The sequence below is a fragment of the Lepeophtheirus salmonis genome, chromosome 5, assembly GCF_016086655.4.
Source record: "Lepeophtheirus salmonis chromosome 5, UVic_Lsal_1.4, whole genome shotgun sequence".
NCBI classification, from domain to species: Eukaryota; Metazoa; Arthropoda; class Copepoda; order Siphonostomatoida; family Caligidae; genus Lepeophtheirus; species Lepeophtheirus salmonis.
In genome coordinates this window covers 834,961-861,645 of record NC_052135.2, presented here as the reverse complement: position 1 = coordinate 861,645, position 26,685 = coordinate 834,961, and the positions used below count along the sequence as shown (strand labels likewise).

General features: G+C 29.1%; 1 protein-coding gene across 1 annotated transcript in view; it reads left to right on the top strand.

Annotated features, from left to right (window-relative positions):
- The first annotated feature begins 1,350 nt into the window (after positions 1-1,350).
- The window catches only part of LOC121118242 (uncharacterized), an 81,637-nt gene continuing 56,302 nt past the window's right edge, over positions 1,351-26,685 (top strand). The window contains exon 1 of the mRNA XM_040712802.2: positions 1,351-1,627. Coding sequence (XP_040568736.1) covers positions 1,573-1,627 — 55 coding nt within the window. The 5' untranslated portion in view covers positions 1,351-1,572. The remainder of the gene's footprint in view (positions 1,628-26,685) is intronic.

Sequence of the window (26,685 nt, the reverse complement as noted above, 5' to 3'; positions counted from 1 at the left end):
CCCACGAAAAGGTCCTTTTCTAAACTATTCCAAATGAAGGTGCCGAGTCCCCATTATGTTTATCAAGCTTACTATACGTCTCTTGAGGCGTTTTGTCTTTCAAAATGTAATGTTTAATCAACACATGAAATTCTTTTTCCTCAATTTTTTGAAAATCACTCTACTTCCTCGATTCAAACGAATGCCAAACAGAAAGAAATAGACCGATCTGGCTGAATGTTGGTGTATGTTCTTCCAAGAGATGCTATATAACCTTAATACACGACATTGGTGCAATCTCAAGGCAAGGACTTTGCACATTCTTTTCAAAGGACCCTTGTATATTCATACAGCCCAATAATTCATAGACATATTTGAGTCAATTAGGTTTATTTTCAAATTTGTTCAAGGATTTTAGATACTCAAGGCTCTTCCCTACAATTTAGAACCTTTATTTGAATTATGAGACTTGTATTGGCTCCAATATGGGCTTTTTCAAATATAATATATAAAAAATGTATTACTATTTTACTGTCTTAGAGTCTGAGTGGGTGAATTTCTTTGTTTTATACACTATAATCGAACTGTATTGTAAAAAAATAACTACTACCTATGTACTTTTGTTTGAATTCATTGACATATGTATAGAATTAGAGAAGTATTGAATACTTTAAATGATTAGATAATTAACTAAAGTCAAGTCCATTTTGAGGGTATTTCATTTTATTGATAAAAGAGGTGAAAATTAAACATTTTTTACCTCTATAAAACAATGAACCAGATGGCTACGCAGTTTGACCTGAAAAAATGATTTTAAAGTCCTTCTTAGAGCAGTTGTGTTCCCCGTCAAACTAATCTTCTACCTCCGAAGGATAATAAGAGCAAATTCCTTTGCCAAGAAGTTTTGTCTTTAACGCGCCAGTAGTGCCAACCATCGGACTTTGCACGTACTTTTCAAACGACTTTCGTAACAGACTTTGCACGTACTTTTCAAACGACTCTCCTAACAGACTTTGCACGTACTTTTCAAACGACTCTCATAATAGACTTTGCACGTACTTTTCAAACGACTCTCAACAGCTCTTTTTGAACATTCATCCCAGGCCCTTCATCTACTTAAATGGAGTAGCGGAGTGTAGGAAGGGAGAAATCCAATTTAGACTAAAGTAAAGATAACCAATCGACAATTACATGAATGGCCATTTCATTTTATAATAGTAACTTGTCTCCATAGAATAAAAATATATGTATACATGATAATATACGAAGTGTATATAATTTTCCATTCACGACGTAAAGAGACGGAGAAAAGGGGCGCCTTTTCCCCTCACTTTCTCAAAAGCCGTTTTTTTTTTGTTTTATTTAGAGGGTATAGTCAAAAAATATAATATCCCATTGACAGAAGAACTAACTTGTTCTTCTTTTTCATAGTAACCCTCTTGAATTTGAAGTTATTCTTCAATTTTTGTTCGAAGCATATTCAAGATACATTATCAAAAAAAAAAAAAAGTCTATATATATATAAAAATGACAATACTTGAAGATTAGTTATATCACATGTTTAATTAATTTTTGTTTATTTAACACATCAAAATGTTGTTTTACTCGTTGTGGATACTTTTATACTTTGTGATTTCATCTGGGCGAGGTAAGAAAATTTCATTAATTCTTTTAAATTGTTCAGAAAAGAGTGGGTCAGTGTCGCCGGAGCTGTAGTAGGGGCATCTGCAGGGGTAGGCTGGAGGGGCCGTAACCCCTCTCTAAATTAAGGAATTTTTTATTAGAATTTGTTTAAGTCAGAATGAAAATATTTTACGCAAAAATGGTTGACAATTTTAATATTTGAAATGTAATTTTTGAAATTTTGTATGTACAGCTGTGGATTTTTGAAATTAATTTCCGAAAAATTTAATATTTTGTCAATAGCTATGGAATTTAAAAATTTTTCAAAAAATTTTTTTTTGAAATTTTTTTGAACAGTCTTTTCTTCCCTGTTTTATTTAGAGGTTATTTTTCTTAGTAACCCTCTTGACAAAAAAATTTAATTTAAGATTTTTTTTAGAGTTTTAATTTTTGGATTTTCTTTCAAAAAGTTTTAATCTTTGGTTTTTTTTATCAAAACAGTTCGAAAAACTAAGCCCACCCCTAACCAAAAAAAAAAAAATATGTACATATATATGCCCCTGTATAGGTACCAAGGGACAATTGGCTCACCACTTTTGAAGAATTTGGGAGGGGTTTAGTATTTGAAAATTAATATATTTAAGATTAAAGTAATATTGATATTGGTTAATCATAAAATATATTTTGAAACTTGAATATTTGATTTATCTATGTTGTTTTTTTTTAAATAATATTTTTTGGATTTACTTAATTAATTTTGTTTTTACGTTGTTTTTTAACATTTTAATTTTATTATTCTCCATAAATTCGGACATTTCATAAAAGGTTATGAAAAGGACATGTTGGGGGTAAAAAAGAACGGTTGCTCACCCCACCCATCATCATATAACAGCAGCTGATATTAAGAAGGATCTAAATTCACTAACATCATATGTCTTGCCCCTGTCTAGTCCTTGAACTCTTAGAGAAATCTTATACACATTATTAATCGTTATATATTTTATAATTCTAGTAATATATTGCCCCCATAAGATTATCATTGGAATAATGCCCTCATTAGAAAATTGACAACAATTATTCTATATATGTAGTGATTCATATAACAATCTGTTCGAGGAATAGATTGGATTACCCCATCTAAGGATTCCTGAGATATTTTTGGCATCTTTAAAAAAACTAGTTGAAAATAGCCTCGCACTTTAAAAAAAGCTTTGGAAAATTAGAAGGGGTTCTTTATGGTTCTTGAAGCAGTCCTGGTGGTTTTTAATCTGCCCGGAAGTCCCACGTGTATACTGCTCAACCAAAAACAATTCCATTGGGAGTTTTTGAAGATGCAACTGCGGTTTTTAATCTGTTGCAAAGTCCATCGGTTATTCTATACAAATTTCGTGTGCCTGAGGTAGATTTGGAAAATTACAAGGATTATTTTAAGGGATATAACGAAACCAATTTTTAAGCCGGCTTTGAATCATTATTATGTATAAAGGAATTTCATAAACAAATAAAAAAATTGTTTTATTTTTTGATAGTTAATTTCTTATTAATAACGGGAAAGGGAAAAAATCACATAAATGTATCAATCATAATTATTTGTAAATAAATTTAAATTTAAAAAAGTTAATTACTCACCGTGCTCAGGAGTACATTAACTTCTTGTTGACTCATATTAGGGAGTGCAACACCCCTCCTTTGTTAGATACTTAAAGTCTGATCTAATTGCAACTGCCTCAGCGCAAAAAAAAAAAAAAAAAAAAAAAAAAAAAAAAAAAAAAAAAAAAATACTTGCGACATTAACAAAAGGCTATTTTCTATTATTTTATTGTTTCGGCCCACATGTGTGAGATTAAATGGTGTTAAACTGTCTCCAATTCCTAACTGATCCTTATATCCTTGCCCTAGGAATTGAAATGTGTATAAACCAGTGCTCAAGTCTAAACGTGTGTCTGTTTTAATGCACGCGGGAAGAACACTAAGGTCTTGAACTTGACGCATAACAAATGGACTCAACTTCATTTCTCTAAAATCTTTAATGAAGAAGTTACTTAATGGTTTCAAAGTAAACCACTCAACCAAACTATTACTGTTATGGACTTTCAAGTAAATTACCTGTACAAACATACAAATTTGTATAATCTTTCTATGTACTTTTTCCTTCTTTTTTTTTTTTTTGAATTTGTCGGAACGACGTCGTCTAGTTTAGCTATTTTTTTGATTTGTAATTATAATTTTATATCCAAATGAGCTTAAATAGGTTATATTATCCATATGAATAACTATGGATAGGTATCAGTAGAAAAGGCATTATGGAGCCGATTATTGCCGATTCCGATGCATTTTATGTTCGATCATTTGCAATTGGAAAAACTTTCAACGGATCCTTAGATGGGCCAGACCCCTCTGGGACCGGTCGGTTGATGAATAACTACATATATGTATATAATAATTTTTGCCCATTTTCTACTGAGGGCAATTTTCCGGAAAGCAATCCTTTACCAACATATTTTGTAATATGTTTTGATAGTAATTTCATTCAAAAATTAATACCAAATTACCATCACTAACCGTCATTTGTACCAATGGGCCTTACTATAAGTTATACTACTTTAAACAATGATTAATGCGGACACATAATATTATCATTTCTTGAGGAAAAGAAATGGTAATAATAAGTCACAATCATTTAATTACTAATTAACAACATTCTAATTATATGTATTATGACGTTCCATTGAATACTTAAACAAGCCCATGAAGAAAAAGGAAATTAATTGTCACATTACTGCTTGAATGCAAACTCTTTTGTCATCAAAGTACATTTCTTTATACAATAAAAGCAAAGATTAAAATATAAAAATATTAATTCTCTTTTTTTTTTTTTTTTGACAAAAAAGTAATGCATGGTTACAAAATTGAGTCAGTTTTGCATCAAATATTAATACCGTTTGATGATAATTCAAATAATAAAATTTAATAAAAGTATATTTATACATATTTGTAAGAATATGTATCTTGTTGTTGAAAAAAAAATACTACTCACAATATAAAAACCATCTAGAACATAAAAAAAAAAGAGAAAATCTTTGGTTATTTTTTTACTTAATATATTTTTCTTCTATATTGTTTTTATGTTGTGAGTGGTGTGTATTTTTTCAGTCAACAACAAGATACATATTTTTACAAATATGTATAAATATACTTTTATTAATCTTTTTTCAATTTAATTGAATGATTGAAGGTACTCTAACTTTTAATCTAGAGATCGCTCTTGATCAAGTGAATATTAGAGTCTTCTATTTTTGAAGTAACTTTTTTTCCACGACAATACCAAGGGCGTCCGCATCAGGGTTATATTTGGGAGGAGAGAGGGGTATTTGGTTAAAGGATTTTTTTGAAAAAAAACCAAAAATCCACAGTTATTTAAAAGAAGATGAATTTCTTGGAAAAAAAAATCACAAATCAACAGGTATTTACAAAAAATAAATTTTTTTTTCTAAGAAATTTTTAATTTTATAATTTTTTTGAAAAAAATTGCTAAAATCCACAACTATTCTCAAATAATTATATTTATTAGAAAAAAATTTCAAACATTAAATTTCAAGTATTTTATTTTAATTTGGATAAAATTCAAAAATCCAAACCTATTTGCAAACAATTAATTTTTTTGTCAAAAAATTTCAAAAATCTACGACTGTTTTCAAAAAGTTATACTTCAAAAAATATTTCAAAAATTTAATTTCTAAAATTTAACTTTTCCAAAAAAATATTCAAAAATCCAAAACTATTTGCAAAGAATTAGATTTTTTTCCAAAAAATTCCAAAAATCCACAGCTGTTTTCAAAAAAATATATTTAAAAAAAATAATTCAAAAATTAAATTTCAAATCTTAAATTTAGAAAAAAATCCAGAACCATTTACAAATAAATAATTTTTGGGGAAGAAAATTTGAAAAGTTAATGTTTTTGAAATTTTTTTGTTAAATTAACTTTTTTTTGAAATTTGGATAATTGGGGCGGGGGCTACAGCTCATCCAGCCACCCTCTGTGGACGCCCTTGAATATGTCAACATAAAAAAATTATTGAACGCCAATTAAGAAAAGGAGCAAATCTCAATTTATTCTTTACTTCATATAGATTCTGTCAAAAAAGTACCAGGAATTGTTAATTTTTGCCCGTGGTGAAGGAATTATAAAACATATTTTTTTCTAGGTCTGTAGCATTGTCTTTCATTATGATGCTAAGTTTGAGTGCGATCTGAAGAAAGAGTTTACTTGCAGCGGCTGGATAAGTCATTCTACCTACTAGTGCTCCACGATTTTTACAATGAACGAAATTAGTGAACAAAAAATCGTCAAACAAGCTTAAGGGAATTCACATTACCTTTACATCTCTCAAGAGTCAGTTCGTACCATTCTGACTGAAAATTTGGGGTATTAAACATGTTGCTGCACGGCTTGTTCCAAAAAGAGCTGAATTTTCTGCAAAAACAGTTCCGTAAGCAAGTCTTTTCGGACATGCTTGATACTGTAAATCCCCACCCAACGTACATGAAACGTAAATTCTACAATTATGACTTGCAAAAATGCCAACAGAATAGAGCGAGAAAAAAATTATTGTAAAAATTGTGAAGCACTTGTGAGGTAGACTGCCAGTGAGTCAATTATTGGCATTGTATTCAAATTTGTGAAATGAGTTTGGATAACTAAGAATTTCAGCTATAATTCAGAACCAATATTTGATTTAACATACTTATATTTGGCTCCATATGACCTTTTTTAAATAAAATCTGTCCATTTCTCATTATTTTATTGTCCCAATTAATTTTGGCTAATTAAAGGTCAATTTCATTCACACCAAAAGGGTTTCTATTAATAATTTTCTGATTGAAATTGAGGATAATTTGTTGAAGCCCACAAATATAATCCAAACTCATTTTTCAGAAAAATCATTCTACGCACACATTAAAATGTTTCGTTATGTTAGAGGAAGTTTTAATATGGTAACAAGGAATAAATATTTCGTTAAAGTTTTGTCTTTTCATTTTTATTTATTTTGGAATAGTTATAAGCGCTTTAAAGTAGTATTGTTTTATTTTTTGTTTAGAGTAACCTCGTAAGTTTGAAATAAAGAAGTATAACTTTTTTACCATTCTTTATGTGTATATATTATTCTTTAGACATCTGAATCTCTATAAAAATTAACGAAGCATCATATAAATTAGAGATATTTATGTTGATAAAAACTTGGTGCCCGTCAACAGAAAAGCAAACAAGAATGATTTTTTTCCACAAAAATGAGTGTGGATTTGACAAATTATACTAAAATTTGTCGAAGAATAAATTCCTCAAAAAGTACACAAAATTGTTCTTTACAAGAAAATAATTAGAAATCAAAATATTTTATTTAAAAGGGCTCAAAATTGGGCCCAAATTCAGTCTTTCACAGGCTTGTTGATCGAAGTTTTTTCTGATGGGCGATCAATTGCGATATTATATCGCTGATCGCAGTATCGCAATCGGTTTTGATCTCTATACTGCAACAGAAATAGGCAATAATTGCGATCCGATCAATTTATATAAAATTACAATATCATCTAACAGTGCTGTGATTTTCTATACCGGTTTTTGTCTTGAGACAGCTCTCGAGACTGTTTTTTATGGTTTTGGTCTCGTCCCGGTCTCGAAATATCATGGTCTTCGTCTCGAACTAATAATACTGGTCTTGGTCTTGATTTTCGTCTCAAATTTTATAATCTCGATCCTTATATATGTCGTGGGAACTAATTTCGGCTGATATTTATAAATAGCAGTGTCAGAAGCGAGCGTTTGTACTCCAAGGCAAATAGATCCTTAGAAGAACTAGACAAAGGCCGAGAGACGACAACCTATAGAAGCAGGAGCTGCTTAATGTCAAATAAAGAGCTAGACTAGAAGTGATTTATGTAGATATTTTATTATTCGCCGGCAGACAATATTTTAGTTTTTTTCTACTAATATTTTTTTATTTATTATAATAAAATATTTGAAAAAGCTGTAAAATCGTTTAGTTAGTTAAAAAGGTATTTGTATATTTAAATATAGGTTTAAAGAAATTGTATTTTTGAATATGATGTCAATTTAATTGATCGGATCGCTGATCACAAATGGCCCTGATCGTTATATCGCTATATTGTAGTTAATTTCTGATCACATTTTTTGATCGGACCGCAATTTTTTTCGTGATCGCTCACAAGTCTGGTTTTTCAAATCAAATAAAGTTTTTAAATGCTTGGGCTCGGGACTTCAAATATATGCTTGTTTTGGAAATTTATTTTGAATAAAAGTGTTTAATAGTAGGGTTACTAGACGTCCCTATTTTTGGAAGTGTATCCCCGGACGAATGTACCTCATGAAATATCCCCACTTTACATTAATAATGACCTCATGCATTAAACCATACATAGATTTGGATCCATTTCATTTCAAGCTTTGGAGTGAACATTCCTACTAAGCTGAAAGCTTGGATTCTTTGGATTTGGTAAAACTGGACTTTTTTACATCACTATTAAAATGTAATAATCACTTCAAGCTTAAAATAATGTAATTTGTAACATTATTTATAGTCCGTCAGTAGTAATGTGTTTCTCAATTACATGATCAAATAGCTTTAGATGTAGGTTTACATTGTACATAGAAAAAAGCAAGTGGGTATTCGATATTGAAAAAAAAAAGAAGAAAAAAATAGGGCTGAAATTTTATGTTTCTATAATAGAAAGGTTCTTGTCTATAGACGGAGTTTGGAGGGACCAAGTCTCTCCTAGCTCAAAAGATCTATGATATAGAAATGTATATTTAGGTATATACTTTGAACGTAGTTTACACACTATATTTCGTTTTCAAGTTCTATTGTTTTTGCGCGGCAGATGCTATATCTCGTCTTAAAAGGATAAATTAGATAATAAAAAACAGGGATAATGTTAGTTTCATTTAGATTACAGTATTCAAAAAGATAATTAGTTGGTTTTGAATTGAAATTAATGAGTCCTTAACATGTGAAGTTGACAAATTAGATTAAACTGGGACTTCAAAGCGGAAGGGAGTTGATGAATAAATCGATGTGAATCCATGATCATGATGGCTTCAACGGGGATGAACGAAAGGGATTCAGGGATTGCTTTAAACATTTAATCTTCCAAGAGGATCGATCCATTCACTGATACAAAATCTATGGGTCTTTGAGCTCTTTTTTCTTAAAATCAGAGATGGGAAAAACGTAGAGACAAATAACAGTTTTAAAATTAGAAAAGGAAACACGCTTTGTTGCTATCGTTCATTCTATAAAAACCTCTCTCTGAATGATAAATTACCACCTACCTACTTTTGGCTTATTTAAAGGCCATTTAACAATAATAATACGTATTTTAAATATTATTTTACTTTATTTTCCCGGAATTAATGCTATTTTAAATGTTGAAGTTATCTTATCGATAGAAGTAGTATATTTTATTACTTATTCAGTAGTACCATAAGTCTAGCTCACGCCTTCTCATCGCACTCTTCGAAATGTCTATCCCAAATGTCCATCCCTATGTTTAATATAGGCTCTCAGGGGCATCCAGAGAAGGATATATATATGTATATTAGTGCTCGTACGGTACGGGGTTGTCCACGGTTCAGTACGATCCCTTACAGCTTGGTACTTATTTACCCTTGAGCTGTACGACGGTAAGGACATATATAATCACATATTAAATATTTTGAAATTATAATATTTTGGTTATCTTTTTAATTAAAGATTAAGATAAAAAAAAAATTATATATTTGTTTATACGAGAAAGAGACTTACAAATTGATAAAATACAAACCAGTTAACGAAACCCCAGTGGTATAATAGACGGATAATTTAAACAAATTATCTAATGTTTCCAAGTTAGCTTGTTGATACATCGTAACTACAGGCACATCATTATCAAGCTAAATAATTTTTTCGACTTCTTGCGATATTATTACCGGAAAATGTAGACAAGCTCATCGTTTTGCAAAAAATGATAAATTCATGAATAATAGTTTTCAATTTCAAAAAAATAATTTTTTATTCCGCTATAGGATTTGTTGTTTTTTAAGAAAACAAAATCCTCTCTATTTTCGATTCAAGTCTTAAAAATTTTATAATCCTTGTTTTCCAATTATATATAATTTATGTTTCGTCCAAGGATTTCATTAATTTTAAAATTTTTGTTTGCTCTTTAAAAAAAAAAAAAATACTTCAATTTCAAAATTTAAGACCAAAAATTTTATATCACCTATTTTAGGGGAGGCTGCAGTACCTCCAGACCACCCTGGCTCTATATTGGTAAGATTTTATGGTGTTCAATCTAAATTAGCTTTCGAGTCCACGTCTTGTCGTGAGTCTTCTAAATATAGACTCAAGTCCAACTGGAGTCCCAAATCTTGAGGGAAGTCCATACTTTTGGCATTTAACTACATAATGTTACATTTGCTATTGATAGCAAGTAGATCAAGGAAAAACTTTGCAATTTACATATATGGTACATCAACATGAAATCAATTTTTTAACATAATGAGAAAATCCAAATATTTAAGTCCAATTATCATTTATTTTTAAGGGGACAATCAATTTTGACTAATTTAAGTGCAATTTTTGATGGAACCAAAGGGCGAATATGAATAATATGTTGATAGAGATGGACAATTATTTTACAAAGACTACACTCAATTTTGAGAAATATCCTTCTAGCTTGCTTTTATGTTGATAGGTAACATACACAAATAACAATGTAAGACAATAAAAATTTGTAAATTGTCTGATATATTATTTAAGTTGTCAGACTATAATTTGCTTGAATTCTTTTTTCTATATTTATGAACTTATTGGATGGAAACTAACATATAAAAAGATCATTTATTATAATGAAATTAGACTACAGTCTTAGTGACAAGAAGGAAACAGTCACAAGGCACTTGACCAAACTTACGGAAAGGTTAAGCGACTACTTCCCAGAGTCGGATTCATACATATACTGTCATCTGGATTGTAAATCCTTTCAAATGTAATGTGTCTAATTTTCTGACAGGTTTGAAGGACTGGTGGAATAACTTATTAAACTTCGTTCCAACAGTGAATTATTCATGGAATTTTAGGCCAATGATGACCTCTCAAACTTTTAGATGTCAAAAGCTGCAAAGGCTTATAGAACCGCATATTTGAAACTACTAAAATGTTGCTACACTTTGCAACAACCTACCTTTACGAACAAGGGTTTTCACCCATTGTAAATCTGAAAAGGAAATACAGAATCCAGTTGGATCCTGAATCCTGGAAAAATTCCTGATATCGAGACTGTTGTATCCATAATGGAACAGTATCATTTTTCCAAGAACAGAGAGCGGATATAAATAAAATATTCAAGTTTTCAATATTTTTTAGATTAGATTTCCAAGTGTCACATTCTAATGCCTGAACAGAAAATAGTGGATTCAATAATATTTCTTCTTCTTATTTTTTATTTTTGTAAGATTTTGAAATATATGCTAATAATAAACTAATTGTGATGGTGTGTCATGTAAAGATAAAAAGAATACGTGACTGTTTTATTTCTCTTTGTCAATGTGTAATTTACACAGATTTTCTTGCGTCTTATTTGCATGCCATAAAGAAAGACTTTTACTTCCTCGTGTTAAATGAAATAAGCAAATAAACATTAGGCTAAATTAATATTACTACATGTTCTTTCCGGTAACGCTAAAAAAAGTTATCCAAACCTTGGTATAAATGGATGATAATTCGTCGAAGAATACAAATGTAACCCTTACTCTATTTGGGGAAAAATAATTCTAGGTTGCTTTTGTATTGACGACATCCCACATATGTAAATGATATATAAATCATCATACATACATAAATTTATATGTAGTATGTAAGTATGTTTCTAATTCTTTCAATTTCCTTTTAGCGATTTGTATGTATGCTCAAGTAGGAGGGAGAATATGGTTTTATGATCTATTTTTATGCCCTTTGAGCTTAATTGTTTAGAATAAATATGACCACATAGACTCCCTTCACCAATAAGAAAAACAAATACAAAATAATATTATTTAATAAATGAGTTATAAATATCGAGGCAATAAAATAAGGGCCTTCTTTTTGTCTTTTTCTTCTTCGACATATCATTATAAATACATTTTTTATATGCATATATTTTTTTAATCACACTGATGCAGTCTGCACTCTGCCCTTCTATTTACCGGGTGAAAACTGCGAATTTACAGACTCATACATACAATTTCAAAATTATGGGGTTTGAAGAAACTAATTAACATAATATTTATTGTTTTTTAATTGGGATAAAATGCTCATCAGAGTAGGGCTCAAGCTAATTCGTTCGGTTTAATTACCAAGTGAGAGCTCAAAAAAATTTAATTTTTCAAATTTTGTGTGAATATTATTGGACAAAGTTAGATATAAAATAATATTTTTGAAATAAGTTTATAAGAAACACATTTCAGAATAACATCTACATTGTGTAAATATTTAGTCTCCACCCGGTATTCTTCTTCTTACATAATATAATAATAATCATCATTAATATGGACCACTACTAATACATAATATACATAAATGTGGTTATCATTTTTTATACTTTTACTATTCAGAATAAAACATGGGCTATTTTTATGATTTTGACATCTTCATAAAGAGTTATTTAAGGGAAGGTAAATGTGTGTTATTTCCTTGTACGTTTGGCAAGCTCTCAAACTATCATGATTATAATAATGGTGATGACAAAAATGATAGAGTCAATAGAATAGGTTGTCCAAAAAGTACTATGATGCCAGTGGTTGTAAATCTTAAGCATTTTTAAACGAGCGATTTTTGTTGTTGTTGGCTATCCACTTGGTTTTGCAAGGGGGTGGATGGACTGGCTATAGCCTCCCCAAATCAAGGAATTTTTGTTTCTTACTAGAAAATTTAATATTTGAATATATTTTAGTATTTAATTAGAAATCTAATTTTTCATTTTTTTTCCCAAAAAAATTAATGTTTGTTAAACAACTATATATTTTAGAAATTTTTCTGACAAAAATTTAATATTTAATATTGTTTTGGAAACAGCTGTATATTTTTGAAATTAAAAAAAATAATAATAATATATTTTTGTGAATATATCTGGATTATTGAAATTTTTTCCGTAAAATGTAATGTTTGAAATTTAACTTTAAGATAATAAGACAATAAAAATTTGTAAATTGTATGATATATTATTCAAGTTGTCAGACTATAATTTGTTTGAATTCTTTTTTTGCAAATTTATGAACTTATTGGATGGAAACTAACATAAAAAAAATCATTTATTATAATAAAATTTAACAAATTCAATGAATTTTTTTTTCTGGATTGATTCAGAATGATGTAATAATGTACATACTACTTATGAAGTGTGTCCAGATAAAAAAAATCTTAATCAAAAATCAAGAAAAAGAGAAAATCACCTTTTTTTTCGTACATACAAAAAAGCCAATATTACGTAGCCATTGGAGTCGATTATATGCTGTTTATTCAAATTTTTTGCATGGGTTAAGATACTCAAGAATTTTAAGTAAAGTTTAGAACCTTTATTTGATTTAAGAGACTTATATTCACACAAATATGGCCCTTTTCAAATACAATCCATCATTTTTTGGTTCTTTTAATGTGGCGATCTATTTTGGCTAAAATGTAATATTTGAAATTTAACTTATGAAATTTTTACATAAAAATTAATTATTTCTGAGCAGTTGTGTATTTTTTTTTTACATACATAAAAATGCTTACGATAGCAATGCTCAGGATGTCATTTTTCTCCTCATTCTATCAAATTTTATGTTTTATGCATAACTCTAAGTATCCCCACATAAAAAAGGTTCATTTCTATGGTTATTATTATTTGTGATGGGCTGATGATTCGGAATCAGGAAAATAATGTTTGATTTACAATTTGATTAACTATTTATCACTTTTCTAAGTTATGAAAAAAAAGACCCATCCTTCCCAAAAAATAAAAGAATTTTTGCTTTTTACTAGAAAATATTTAATATTTTTAATTTACTTTTTCATTTTTTTTCAGAAATTTAATTTTCTGTAAATTAGTATTTTTGAAAAAAATTTATATTTGAATATTTTTTGAAAAATTTTATATTCAAAATTTATTTTTTGTAAATTTTTATGTGAATAGTTTTTTGAAAGAAATTGAAATATCAAATTATATATTCGAAATTTGTTTTCAAAAATTTAATATTTACAATTTAATTTTTGCAATTCTTTTTCGGAAAGTCATAAAAATTATTAAAAAATATACATTTTTTGATAATACCTATTTTTTTCGAAAAAATTATTTTTTTGTTATTATTTTTATCAAATTTGAATAAAAATTTTTTTCAAAAAATTCAAAAAACAACGCTGCCTCCCCCCTCCCGAAAAAAAAATAATATATAATTTGTGGACTCCCCTGATAGCAAAATGGTAAATTTTTTAACTATTATTTAAATTTTGAAAAATTGTCGTCAGGATTTTTCTTCAAATCGTCTTATCACTAATTAATATACATACATTTCTATACGTTGTTCATAATGAGAATGACAAATGAGAAGTAATCCTTCATTTGGGATAGATCAACTGCCCTTTTTTTGTTTTTTGATTGATCTATATATAACTTCATCAAAATATTATGTGGAGTAAAGCTCACCAACGTTGTTACTTTTATTGGAAATTGCAACCGTTTTCTCTTAAAAGAAGCATTAAAAAATTGCCCAAAATCAGTTGCTAGACGAGTTATTCGAATTTTCTCTATTATGGAACCATTATGCAAAAAAATAATATAAATTCAACAAAGTAATGTTCAGAACACAGATCAGGGCGTCCGCAGGATTATATATATATTTATTTTTTGCGTGGGTGGGTTGGGAGGGGGCATAGAACTACCCTGCATTGCACGTACTTGTTATGTGTTGATTTCAAGGACGTATTTTGCTGTAATAGTATAGAAGATAACTCTAAAATTTTCTCTGAGACCGTTCCAGACCTAACTTATTTTGGTCCCCAAAAATTATAATGGTCTCAAAACGGTCTAGGATTTTCAGACCGAGCCCCAACACAACACTAATTCTTGGGAATCTGCATGCTTAGTTTTTGGAATTAAAAAAAAAAAAAAAAAAATCAAAATGAAATTTTTTAGTAAAAAAATTTCAAAAATCAATATCTATTAATTTTTTTTTAATTTTTAGGAAAATAATTTCAAATATAAAATATTATGAACAATAAATTTCCAATATTAAAATTTTGGAAAAAAAAAATATCAAAAATTCGTAGCTATTCACAGAAAATTTTTTTTTTTTGAAAAAAAAAATTCAAATATCAAATTTTTGGGAAAAAAAAAAAATGAAAATTCTATAGCTATTTACAGAAATTAAAATTTTACGGAATTTTTTTGTTTGAAAATTTAATAGTTATTTTCAGAAAATTAAAGTTTTTTGAAAAAAAATTTAAAAAATCCAAAGGTAATTAATTTTTTTGGAAAATAAATTCAAATATTAAATTTTTTGCTCTGGTGCATAATTTTCCCTAATGACAAAAAAAAATATATATAGTATAAGCAATATTAATTAAATTGGTGTGCTACAGCCCTTCCAGCCTACTCTTTGTGGACGCCCCTATATTTTAATTCAATTTAATCATTTTATCTCCGATTTTTTGACTGATTTTTGATTGGTATCTAATTATGTATTTTTAAATTTTAATGATCCATTTTAATGAGGAGTGCTTTTTATGATAGAGTCAGTTTTTTACAACAAGAACTCCTTATTACTGCATGGTTGTCTTTCTTATTTGTCTTTTTTTTCTTTTTTTTTGGTACCACTTATGCTACATTAAATAACCAAAAAAGAGAAATATATTTTATAGTGTGAATTGACTTCATATTATATTTTATTTAAAAAAAAAAAAATAATAAAGGATAAAAATATGCAGTGGATGTCTTCTCTACTTAGTATTCTGTGTTGCTCCCTTTTATACATGTGTCCCATCAACATCGAAATAGGCTAGAACGATTTTACTCAAACAAATGACAAAGTGGAACACTCATAATGTATGCACAAATAAATTCAAGCCAAAAAATGAATTTATCTTTGAGTGTAGAATCCAAAACTGATCTCAGTTATTCTCTCATTCATCTGAATTCTGAAATATCTGGGATTCTAGTTATTTGTGACTATTACGGTTAAGAGACATTTACCCTTGAAACAATCCCCAAATTAGGAGTAGGATTAATAAAACTTATGTAAAAGTGTGTTTTTATTGTTTCTGTATCTCGTTCTGAAAATGATGAAAGCGACACTCTTCTTTAGACCCTTATAACTTATTCATAATACATAGTGATGAAAATAACATAACTTATATTATAGAAGAATATTCAACGTTTAATTTAATAATAAATATATCTATTTAAAAAATATATATCTAAAAGGATTTTTGTTACATGTTTTTTTTTTTAAAAGTGATCGGTGAGCTATTTTTATAAATAACGTAGAGACACTGGAAGCACTAGCTCCATTTTCTAATTTAGTATGACACTTTTAAATGTGTTTGTACCCTGATACCAACATAGTACTTGTATATCGAATAAGACTAGTTGACAGAAGATTGGGATAACTACCTACAAATACAATCATAACATAAAGGTAGGGATATAAGCAAAGCTCCATGAATGGGGGACCCCCCCCCATTCATGGATTTTTTTATATTTACGTGCCAAAATGAGCAAAATAAATAAATTAGAAAATAGGGGAAGAATAAACACCAACTTTCAGCCTGATCGGTCTATTTCTTTCTGTTTGCCATTCGATTGAATCAAGGAATCGGCCGGAAATATTATGGTGACTGTCTTTTGGATTTACAAGGAATAATCCTCATCAATTATCTTGAAAATTATCCATCGTTGTTGAACCGTAGGAAAACCCACCTGCAAGAAAAAAGCCCACGATTAGCCTACAAAAAAGTCCATTTCCATCACGACAATGTACCAGCTCACTCCTCAGCGGTCCTGGTTGCAAACTTAATGGAAATAGGGTTCCATCTCAGGATGCCCACAGCGCTAGTAATCTCACGCACTATCATGGATTTTATCAAATATTTATGTAGTAGGAACCTCATCAGGGTGTCCAGAACGTTCAACGTCACTTGTGGCCATATGGTCACTTCAAAATTTTTGAAGCCTCTTATAAACTGCTAATCGAAGGTACAGAGTCCTCATAATGTTTATCAAGCTTCTTTTTATTCTCCTGATGCAAAGTGGGATTGGTGTTTATTTCCTTAATATCACAGCTGTGAAACGTAGGGACAAATAAACAGCTAGCCTCTCATACATTTTTCAACTGGTAGGGTTACCAGATTAATTTCCTTTTTTTTACGTAACAAAAGTTCTTACGATTGACATTCCTTAAACACATATTTCTTAGGAGTGATTTAAGATTCTATTCAATCAAAATAGCTTGAATTTAAGCGAAAAATAGACAATCATAAACACATATTACAAATTGGTATACTCAATTATACATACATTTTAAAACACGGGGAATTGCAGAAAAATAACTGCTTCATTTAAGTAATTTTTCACTCTTAATGTCCAGAGATAATCCTTAGATATATCTCTATACATGAATAAATGTATGTATATTGTCTTTATTCTTGTGGGTAAAGGATATAAGAGAATGAAAAACTTAGCATAGATATATGTATAGCACTCGTACATATGTAAACCTAGATATCTACAGCGATACATTCAAATGTACATATAAAGAGCCATGACTTGGAATTATAATTAAAGAGACGACTGGAGTAGCACAGCCCCAATTTTGTGTATGTATAGTGTATACGTATATGTAGATAGACATTATAATTAATACATCTAAATTAATTATGTCCTTGTCGTGTTTTCAATCTGAAAGGTTCAATTTCAACCTATGTTACTTTTGTACAGAGTTGGGCAAGTTAATGTCATTTAACATAACTTATATAAGTTTACTTATATTTAACCTAATTTGATCAAGTTAAGGTTTAAGTGAAAATCAGTAGACACGTCGTTGAGCGTGTTTCATTCCACATTAGCCTCCTCCGGTTGTTATCATACGAAGCAGGCTTCCTTTGCATTGCTTTTTCGCTTAAAAACAAAAGATGTCGGAAGTTTGAATCTGTTTTTTTTCTTGATAGTCCAATTGGAAGTGGAGAAAATTCTAGCCAGATAGACAGACAGAATACTCTTTATTGTGTAGCCCTGATAAATTTATCAATTGAATTGAACTGAAATAGTTATTTTTTAGCCTCAAAATTAACATTTTAACCAAGGTTCGGTAAGTTAATTTAACTTAAATTAATCTAAAGTTAATTAACTTAAATTTAACGAGTTAAAAAAAATAGGTAGATAATTTTTATAGAAATCGAAATTAACTTTTACTCAACTAGTTATTAAAAGATAAAATAATAATTAACTTAAATTTAACTAGTTAAAAAGATAAGTAAACTTTCCCATCAGTAATTTTGTCACATGTAATTTTGATTTTTGACCTGGTTAGGTTGCGTTAATATAGATTAAAATGGTATTCCGGAGAAAAAAATTGAATCGCTTATGATTTTATAATCTAAGTAATAAGTTGGTGAATAGAAATCAATTATTTTGAATATGAAGCTTTTATAAACTTGTTTTAATCCCCTTACATCTAAATTATAAATTATATAGTTAGTTATAAATTCATAAGCACAACAATTGTTTTCCCAGGAATAGTAATGAAATCTATATTCAACCCAAACTAACCAACTTATTTGATTAAATTTCTTTATAAATATTGAAAACTAAATTGACCAAAAATCAATCAATATGGAGCTTTTTAAAGGCATTTAAAAAAATGGAAATATAAGGTCTATTCTATAACTTCACCAATGGGATGAAGCACTTGTAGAACTAATAAAAATATATCAGCTGCTATGTAAGGTCCTCCATTTCCCTGAATGTTTGGGTGGTTCTATGTATTTTTTATTAATTGTATTCAAGATAATGTATTAAACAATTGATTTTTCAAATCCTGAAATGTTTGCATCAATTTGTTATTTATTTTGATTTTCATCTATATAGTTCTTTCATCTCGAAAAATGACACTGAATCGTAGCTATACTCTAAAAACTTATTTTTTCAAAAAATACTTTAAGGGCCAAACCAGAAAAGGTTGGAAGTTTTAATGGTCATATTCGTTAACAAAGGCTTAAATAACAATAACGAATGTAAGTTTGAGCCAGCAGGCGAAAATACTTTTGCATTGTATTATGATTGGAAATTTTATATCAGTTGAAAATTATTTGCAGAAAATCGACCACAGTGATACTATTATGTCGTTATTTATCTGCCGATCTGTCTTATCTACGGATGGAACTGACACATCTAAAGATATGTAGATAGTTTTTTCCATCTACAGAAATGTCGTTGAACATAAATAACACCCGTCGAAGCTGCAATTGTGAAAAAGTATTGATAAATTAGGAGGGGTCCCAATTCTGGTTCTCGAAGTAGCGATCTGCCTCTAAGCCCCAAGTTTATAAATACTTCACAACCCTTTGACCTGGAGCATATCTGATTATGTTGGTTTTTTTTTTGAAGTGGTGGCTGTGGTTATTAACCTTTCTCCAGGTCCCACGATTATCATTCACAAATATTGTGTGCTTGGGATACAATTTGAGAAATTAGGACAGTTATTTTATTATCAACCATCAGCAGACGGGAAAAATAATAAGGGTTTCTTAGATGGGACAGATCGGAAGATGAATAATTATACACTTAGTATAATTGTACACAAATTTCTGCAGATAGAAATTTTCCTGAGGCAAATTTCTTGCGGCAATTCTCTGCTATCGTACAAATATATAAGGGATATGTTCAACTTATGGAACTATAGCCGTTAAGAATATTTATTATATACATATAATTTTTGAAAATGAGCAAATTCAACTTATTTCTAACTATTTTGGAAAAAAAATTAATCGACCGCAAATTTCCCCGCCTCCTACCCCAAAAATGACTTTTTCAACTCTGAATGCTTTTTTAAAAATCTATTTTTAAATTAATAAGAAAATAAATTCTAAATGGTGCGATCATTAAAGCCATTTTATACCTGAAACAATTGGTTTATAACCTTTTAAATTAATAAAGTATAGTTTTAAGGTAAGGTCATTTGATTTTCAACACGTTTTATAATATTGACCTCATAGTGTATGAGTAATTGCTTGTTTTGTCAAAATCTGTCTGTCTTGCCTAACAGTCAGTACAATCCAGCCCTTCTCCTGCGGACGCCCCTGAAGTATGTAAGTAGGAAATTACTACAATGTGGATCCTCATTACTAATCTGAGTCCAATGATGTAAATCCGGTGTGTTTTTTAGCTGGTCCATTTATCTGTAATTGACAGTATAAAGAATGAACTTTCTTTTCCTTAACAGTTGTCATTATTATTTAATTTCTGAGTAGTGAACATCCTATCCTTAAAATATTTATAATTCCTTGTTGGACTCAGTGTAGAAATGTAGATCGACATCAGAGTAATACTAGCAAATGTCCTTGTTTATATCCTTTTCCCCTTCCTCCCTTGTCACAGCTGATTGTAGCTGATCTAATGAAACGTCATGAGCATTATTCTTTCTCTCTTTCAAAACATTTTTAAAATTATCAGGGTTACCATATTGATTTTCAGTTTCTTTTTTTTTAACATACCCAGTGTACAGTGGATTTTCATCATTACTTCCTTAGGGTCAGGACTGTTAATGGGATATTAGTTGGAAAATTTTAAGTCATGTGAGCAAAATATGTAATATTTTGTGGTAATCATAATCTTAGACACACTTGTGCTTAAAGTAGCGAGCTTATTGTACAACAAGTCCCTGTTTTCAATTTGAATTAGAGCTAAGTTTCTATCGATTAACTAGAACAAGGTTAAGCAACAAGAAAATGGCTGGGAAAGTATAGCAGATTTATTAAATAAATCTCACTCTTTCTATTCCAGGTTACGTCATTGGAACGAGATTAATAATACATCAATTTAAAAAGTAAAATTGAATAAATGATACCATTATCATAGAAGTGAATACTCTTTATTTCTTAAGCGATATTTTACTAAATATATATTGCAAAAAGTAAGGTTTAAATTTGATAAATTATCAAACACAACCTTTTGCTCTTTTGGGAATCGGGGTATGAAACGCCTTTTGGATTTTTTTTTAAATAGCCACTGCACAGACTCTTTTAGTTTTAAATGCCTAATTAAATTAAATATATGAAAAATCAAAAATATTATAATATATTGTTTATTAACATGTGCTATGTCTGAATTTTAATAATTCATAAAATTAAAAAACTTACTTTGGGTTTTTAGTATTAATAACCATGACTCCTTCCAATGACGTCACCAGAAATAGAAAGAAAGAGATTTATTAAATAAATCTCTTTCTTTCCAGCCATTTTTTTGTTATCTAAGCTTGTTCTAGTAACATTGGATATTGATACGGATAAAAAATGTGATTATTTCCGTCATCTTACAGCTGTTTACAGCTACTTTAAGGAAACATCGAGACAGCTAAGCTGTTATCCTCTCAAACATTATTCAAATTGTCAAGATTACCAGATTTCTTTTCAGTTTATTATTTGTAACCACACATTTGTTTGTACGTAAACATGGGCATATTTTATGCATATCTAACTGAAAAAAAACAACCCCCAGAGTAACAGTGTACTACAAAGAACACAATAAATATTTATACATGAAATAAGACACATTTATGTTTATTTCAAAGTCTGTGAAAGGAAAACTTTTACAAAAGTAAGAAAAAAAAAAAAAAAAAAATAGTGGAATGAACCCATATTTTTCTCTGGAAAAAAATTTATTTATTATTTTATATATAGTTCTATAAACTTTTGCACAGATAAAAAAATATATATATTTAAGTATTTGAATTTTCAAATTTTACACAAGCTTCCTCTTTATTTCTTATTTTTTCTTTTATGAATAACAAGAAAATCTATTGAACCATGTATATTTTTATGTGTTAGTACAAAATGTTGTCATTGAATGAAAAATAAAGCGGCATTTAGGTTTGGATTACTGTGTTTATTATTGCAAAAGAGTAATAATAAAGTGTTAAATATGTCCTTCCTGTTAGTATTTAACAAAATATAAAAAATAAAGTGGGTTACGACAAAAAGCTTGTCTATATTTTTATCTATAGATGGACCAGATAGAAAGAGCGTTTTCACATGAACCCAGATTGGGTAATGTTAGCCATCTTGGGGGCATGGAGTATTAAATTTTAAAGAAAGTATTAAGATTAAGGAAAATGGTGAATTACTGCCTTGTATTTCTTTGTCAAAATGGGTCCAGGAAATAAAAGGACTTAAACTTTACCATCTAACAAAATATATATTGTTAATGTCTATCTTTATTATAGCCTAATATGTACTAAAAATGTGTATCTTATTATAAGATTATAACTTATAAATTTTTATTAACATCGTGTAGACAATAAATTAACTATGACATTTGCAAGGATAATATACATATTTCTTTTTAATAATCCTATGTACATACTCAAAGGTGGTTGCAGGTGGTGGTTGGGTTGGAGGGGCTGTAGCCCCTCCCAATATATAAGAAAAATAATGATTAAAAAAAATTCAAAATTTTCTAAAATTATTTTACAAAAAAATGAATTTTCTCTTAATAGGTAGGAATTTGGAATTTTTTTGTGAAAAGCTGTGGTTTTTTGAACTTTTTTTCATAAAAAAAATTAATTTTTTGTAAATAGCTGTGGATTTTTGAATTCAATAAAAATATTACTTCAGGCTCTTAATGGTTCGTCAATAAACATATTACTTCAGGCTCTTAACGTGTCGTTATTTTCGGTTTATGATGCAATTTGTGACGTAAAGGAAAATGCTTTATAGAAGCAGAGGAAAAAAATAATCGATTCGCTTCTTTCAGTTCTCATTTTATGAGTTATGTCATAAGGATTTCAAATAAGAAGTCTGGAGACACCCAACTCCTTGGAGTGCGTGAAAGGAAATTCGTCGATCACGTTTAAGTGTAATTTTCTGTACTTGTACGTAAGGTAGACAGCTCAACTTTGTTTTGTTTTGTAACTAATTGTTTATGCTTTAATATATCGAAATATGAATTAATTTCAATCACTAAACCTCCATTAATTATTGAATTAGTAATGTTTAGATTTCAAATGGACCACCCAATAAGAAACCATTGATGGAGTTGCACTGATTAAGTATAAGTGAACATTATAATATTAAAATTGCTCCATCTGACCTGAAATCCATTTTCATAATGTATATTTTCTTCTCTCGAGGTGATTTTTTCTACCCTAATCACATTGACCTCAAGAAAATAATATCTACCGAAGACTTTTGTCCATTGAGCTACATCACTCCACCAAATTTTCTCAAATTTCTCAAACTTTCCCAATAGAGTTTATCTAAAAAAAAAAGAAATTTAAAAAATATTTAAGTTTTGGTATAGAACTCAAGATATCTAGAATAAAGATGACATTTTTTTTTTCTTTCCCAGATGAGTTAATTTTTCTTTTCCCATATGAGTTAAGTTTTCTTTTTCCCGAATGAGTTAATTTTTCTTTTAATGTACAATAATAAATATTAGTAACCTAACCCTTAAATAGTTTTGTGCACAGATGCAACGTTCGAAAAAACGCCCTTTTATATGATATTCAACGAAAAATTATACACAAACTTTAATTAAATCTACAATAACAGTTTGAGTAGTTATAAGTATGATATTGCATCAGCAAAAACGTTAAGGAGGTAATTATTAGTTAGTAATTAGAAAAAATAATAACTAATTCAATGTTGTTGTTTTATTTTTCTCGTTATATGTCTTCCATGAAACGTTTTGTACTTGATAAAATTGTTTGAAGCCAATAAAATAAAAGAAATATTTAAGGGATAAGGGCTAAAATTATGTATTATGTTTGAAAAATTTAAAATGTCAAGATACAGATTTCAACAAATAACTAACTGTCTTACTTACATTTTAATTTAATCTGAACAAATATTTTTTACCAAAGTTTTAGTTTTTAACATAAAACTTGAATGTTTTTATTTCCCAAGAATCATAACGAAAATTGTACACAAGTACAAATGAATCTTTGAATTTGACCTAATAATATCGATGGTTTATCAAGCCAAATTAGATATATCAGATATGTATTAAGAGCACTGCACATATCTTGCAAAAAATATTCATTTTTTCAATATAATGCAAATATAAACATATTTGCATTTTTTTTTACATAATTAAATTATCTATCAGCGGCGTCGTTTTTTTTTCTGGAGGGCTGTAGTTTCTGCTCAAAATGATGGAATTTTTCCTATATACTAGAATTATTTTTTGATAAGAATGAAAAAAAAAAAAAATCGAGAAAATAGGGGTAAAAATTATTTTTTCCAAAAAATTTAATATCATTTTTAAAAAATATTTTTTTGGTGAATAGCTGTTGATTTTTGTAACTATTTTTCAAAAGATTTAATATAATTCTTTTTTTTCCGAAACAATTTATATGTAAATTTTTTTTCCAAAAAATTAATATTTCAATTTTTTTCTAAGAAATTTAATTTTTTTTTGTGTACAGTTGTGGATTTTTTTTTTACATTTTTTTCCCAAAAATGATTAATTTTTGGATTTTTTTAACCCAAATTCCTTTTTGGCCCAAAATCAAATCAAATTGAAGTTATTTTAATATCTTAGTTGAAGCTGAATATTGCAACTTTTTCTCGAATTTTTGCAATGTACAATATAGTTTAAACCTTTTAAACATTATTAGGGTAAATTTTTTGTAATGTCTTAAAAATAAAAAGTCAACAAATTTATGATTTAAGAGATGTATATATTTATGGCGTTTTATGCATCACGAAACGTCTTATTCATCAGTTGTTTGAGCAGCTTTATACGCGGGGAGAAAAAAGATAAGAACACTCCCTCTTATGTAACATATCTACTGATTATTATTTAATTCCTGAGTAGTCAACATCCTTTCTGAATAGATTCAATTATATTCAAAAGCTGATTGAACATTCGTGTGTGCTCATAAAAGACGGAGCCTAAACCTCTGGATTTATCGCAGAGATATAACTATAAGTGCTTGTTGATCTCAGAGTATAATTGGGGATCGACATCAAAGTAACTGAAGCAAATGTCCTTGTTTATATCCTTTTCTCCTTCCTCCCTTGTCACAGCTGATTGTAGCCGATCTAATGAAAAGTCATGCACATTATTCTTTCTTCCTTCCAAAACATTCTTCAAATTGTCAGGGTTACCATATTGATTTTCGGTTTCTTTTTTTAAAACATGCACATTCTAAACTGGATTTTCATCATTATCCATGTATCTACAATTCCACGCTCTCGGAAGGGATTTCAACCTATCTATGTAGAATGTAAGCTTTTGAATAGAACCTAAAATCCCTTCAATGAAAAAAACAAAAATAAATGTAGAGAAAAGAAGCAAACACAATATCACATCACTTCAATAACAATAACATATAATTATTATTCGTGATACTCTGTAGAGTATGTAGAATTCCCATTGTCAAGAATGCTTGTGTCCTACTAATAACATAATAATAACGACTATACACTAGGACTGTTTTGCAATTATTTTTATGTTTTGTTTTTTTCGTTCCTTCGTTCGTTTGTGGTGTTTTTATCCCACTTCATGTGCTAGATAAATACTAGTGTTGAGACGGTCTTTAGCAGAGTTGTGCTCGGTTCAGGTTCAGTGGTTCTATTGGCCCCGGTCTCGGTTCTTTCATTTCAACGGTTACAGTCTCGGTTCTTTTTTATAGAGGCTCAGTTAGGTGTTAAAAGGAACTTAAAACAAGGGGTATTGCTAGGAAATTTTGGGCCCAGGAAATGATATTAGATACAAAAAGAGTGGATGCTACTTTATACGCAGAGTGCGTATTGCTGCAAGTTCCAACAGGGGCTCCGACAACCAAGGTTGCTTAAGGCAATGGTTTTCAAAGTGGGGGCCGTGAGTTGAGGCATGGGGAATGGGAGGTGGGGTCTGAAAGATGTAGAATTGAGGATTGCTTTAAGTCTACAAATACATAATACAAATATTGCGTATAAAGGGGGCCTCAGCTAAAATAGTATTAGTGTAGGAGGCCTTTGCATAATAAAGTTTGGGAAATCCTGGCTTAAGAAATATTATATTTATCATATTATAGGGCCCGACAAGCTTAGTAGTGGACCAGGATTTTTTCTATTTCTTTTTGGATGAAAGGTTGCATGAAAACATAAAAGTCGTGACGTACTAAATTTACATAAAATTATACCGATGGAATATTAAAAGCTTATAAATATAGCAAAAAATACAATGAATGAAAATAAGCAAAAGAACCATGACTGTTAAGCAATATATTGCAGTCTTGGTTCAACTTTGTCGGTTCTGGTTCTAGCGGTTCAAGAACAGGAACTGCTTGAAATGCTACATCAATAAGGGCACAACCTTTCCCTTATAGTAATTTGTTCTAGAACGATTTAGACCGACATTTTGAAAAGCTCATGACGTCATCAGAAAAAAAAATGGATCTCCGAATTTTAAATGATACCGATTTTTTATCAGATTATTCCCTCGTCCTTACATATATTGTATCACACAATATTTCATTTCATAAGTAACAGAGAAAGGTCTGTAATCAGTTGAAAGTCTGCCAATTCTTCCCAGCCATGGAATTCAATAATGGTTGAGGATTTTTCAGAGCTTACAAAGAGCTCATTCAACCTCAATTCACTTTCAGAACACTTATTAGTAGTAAAGAAGTAGAAACATCGTCAGATACAGGGGGTTTCGTAGGATTATATCTTGAAGGGGTCTTAGTTTTTGGAATTTTAAAGAAAAAATCCCAAAAATTTTAATTTGAAATATTCAATATTTTGGATAAAAAAATTCCAAAAGTCCATAGCTATTCTCTAAAAATAGACTTTTTAGACACAAATTTTCAA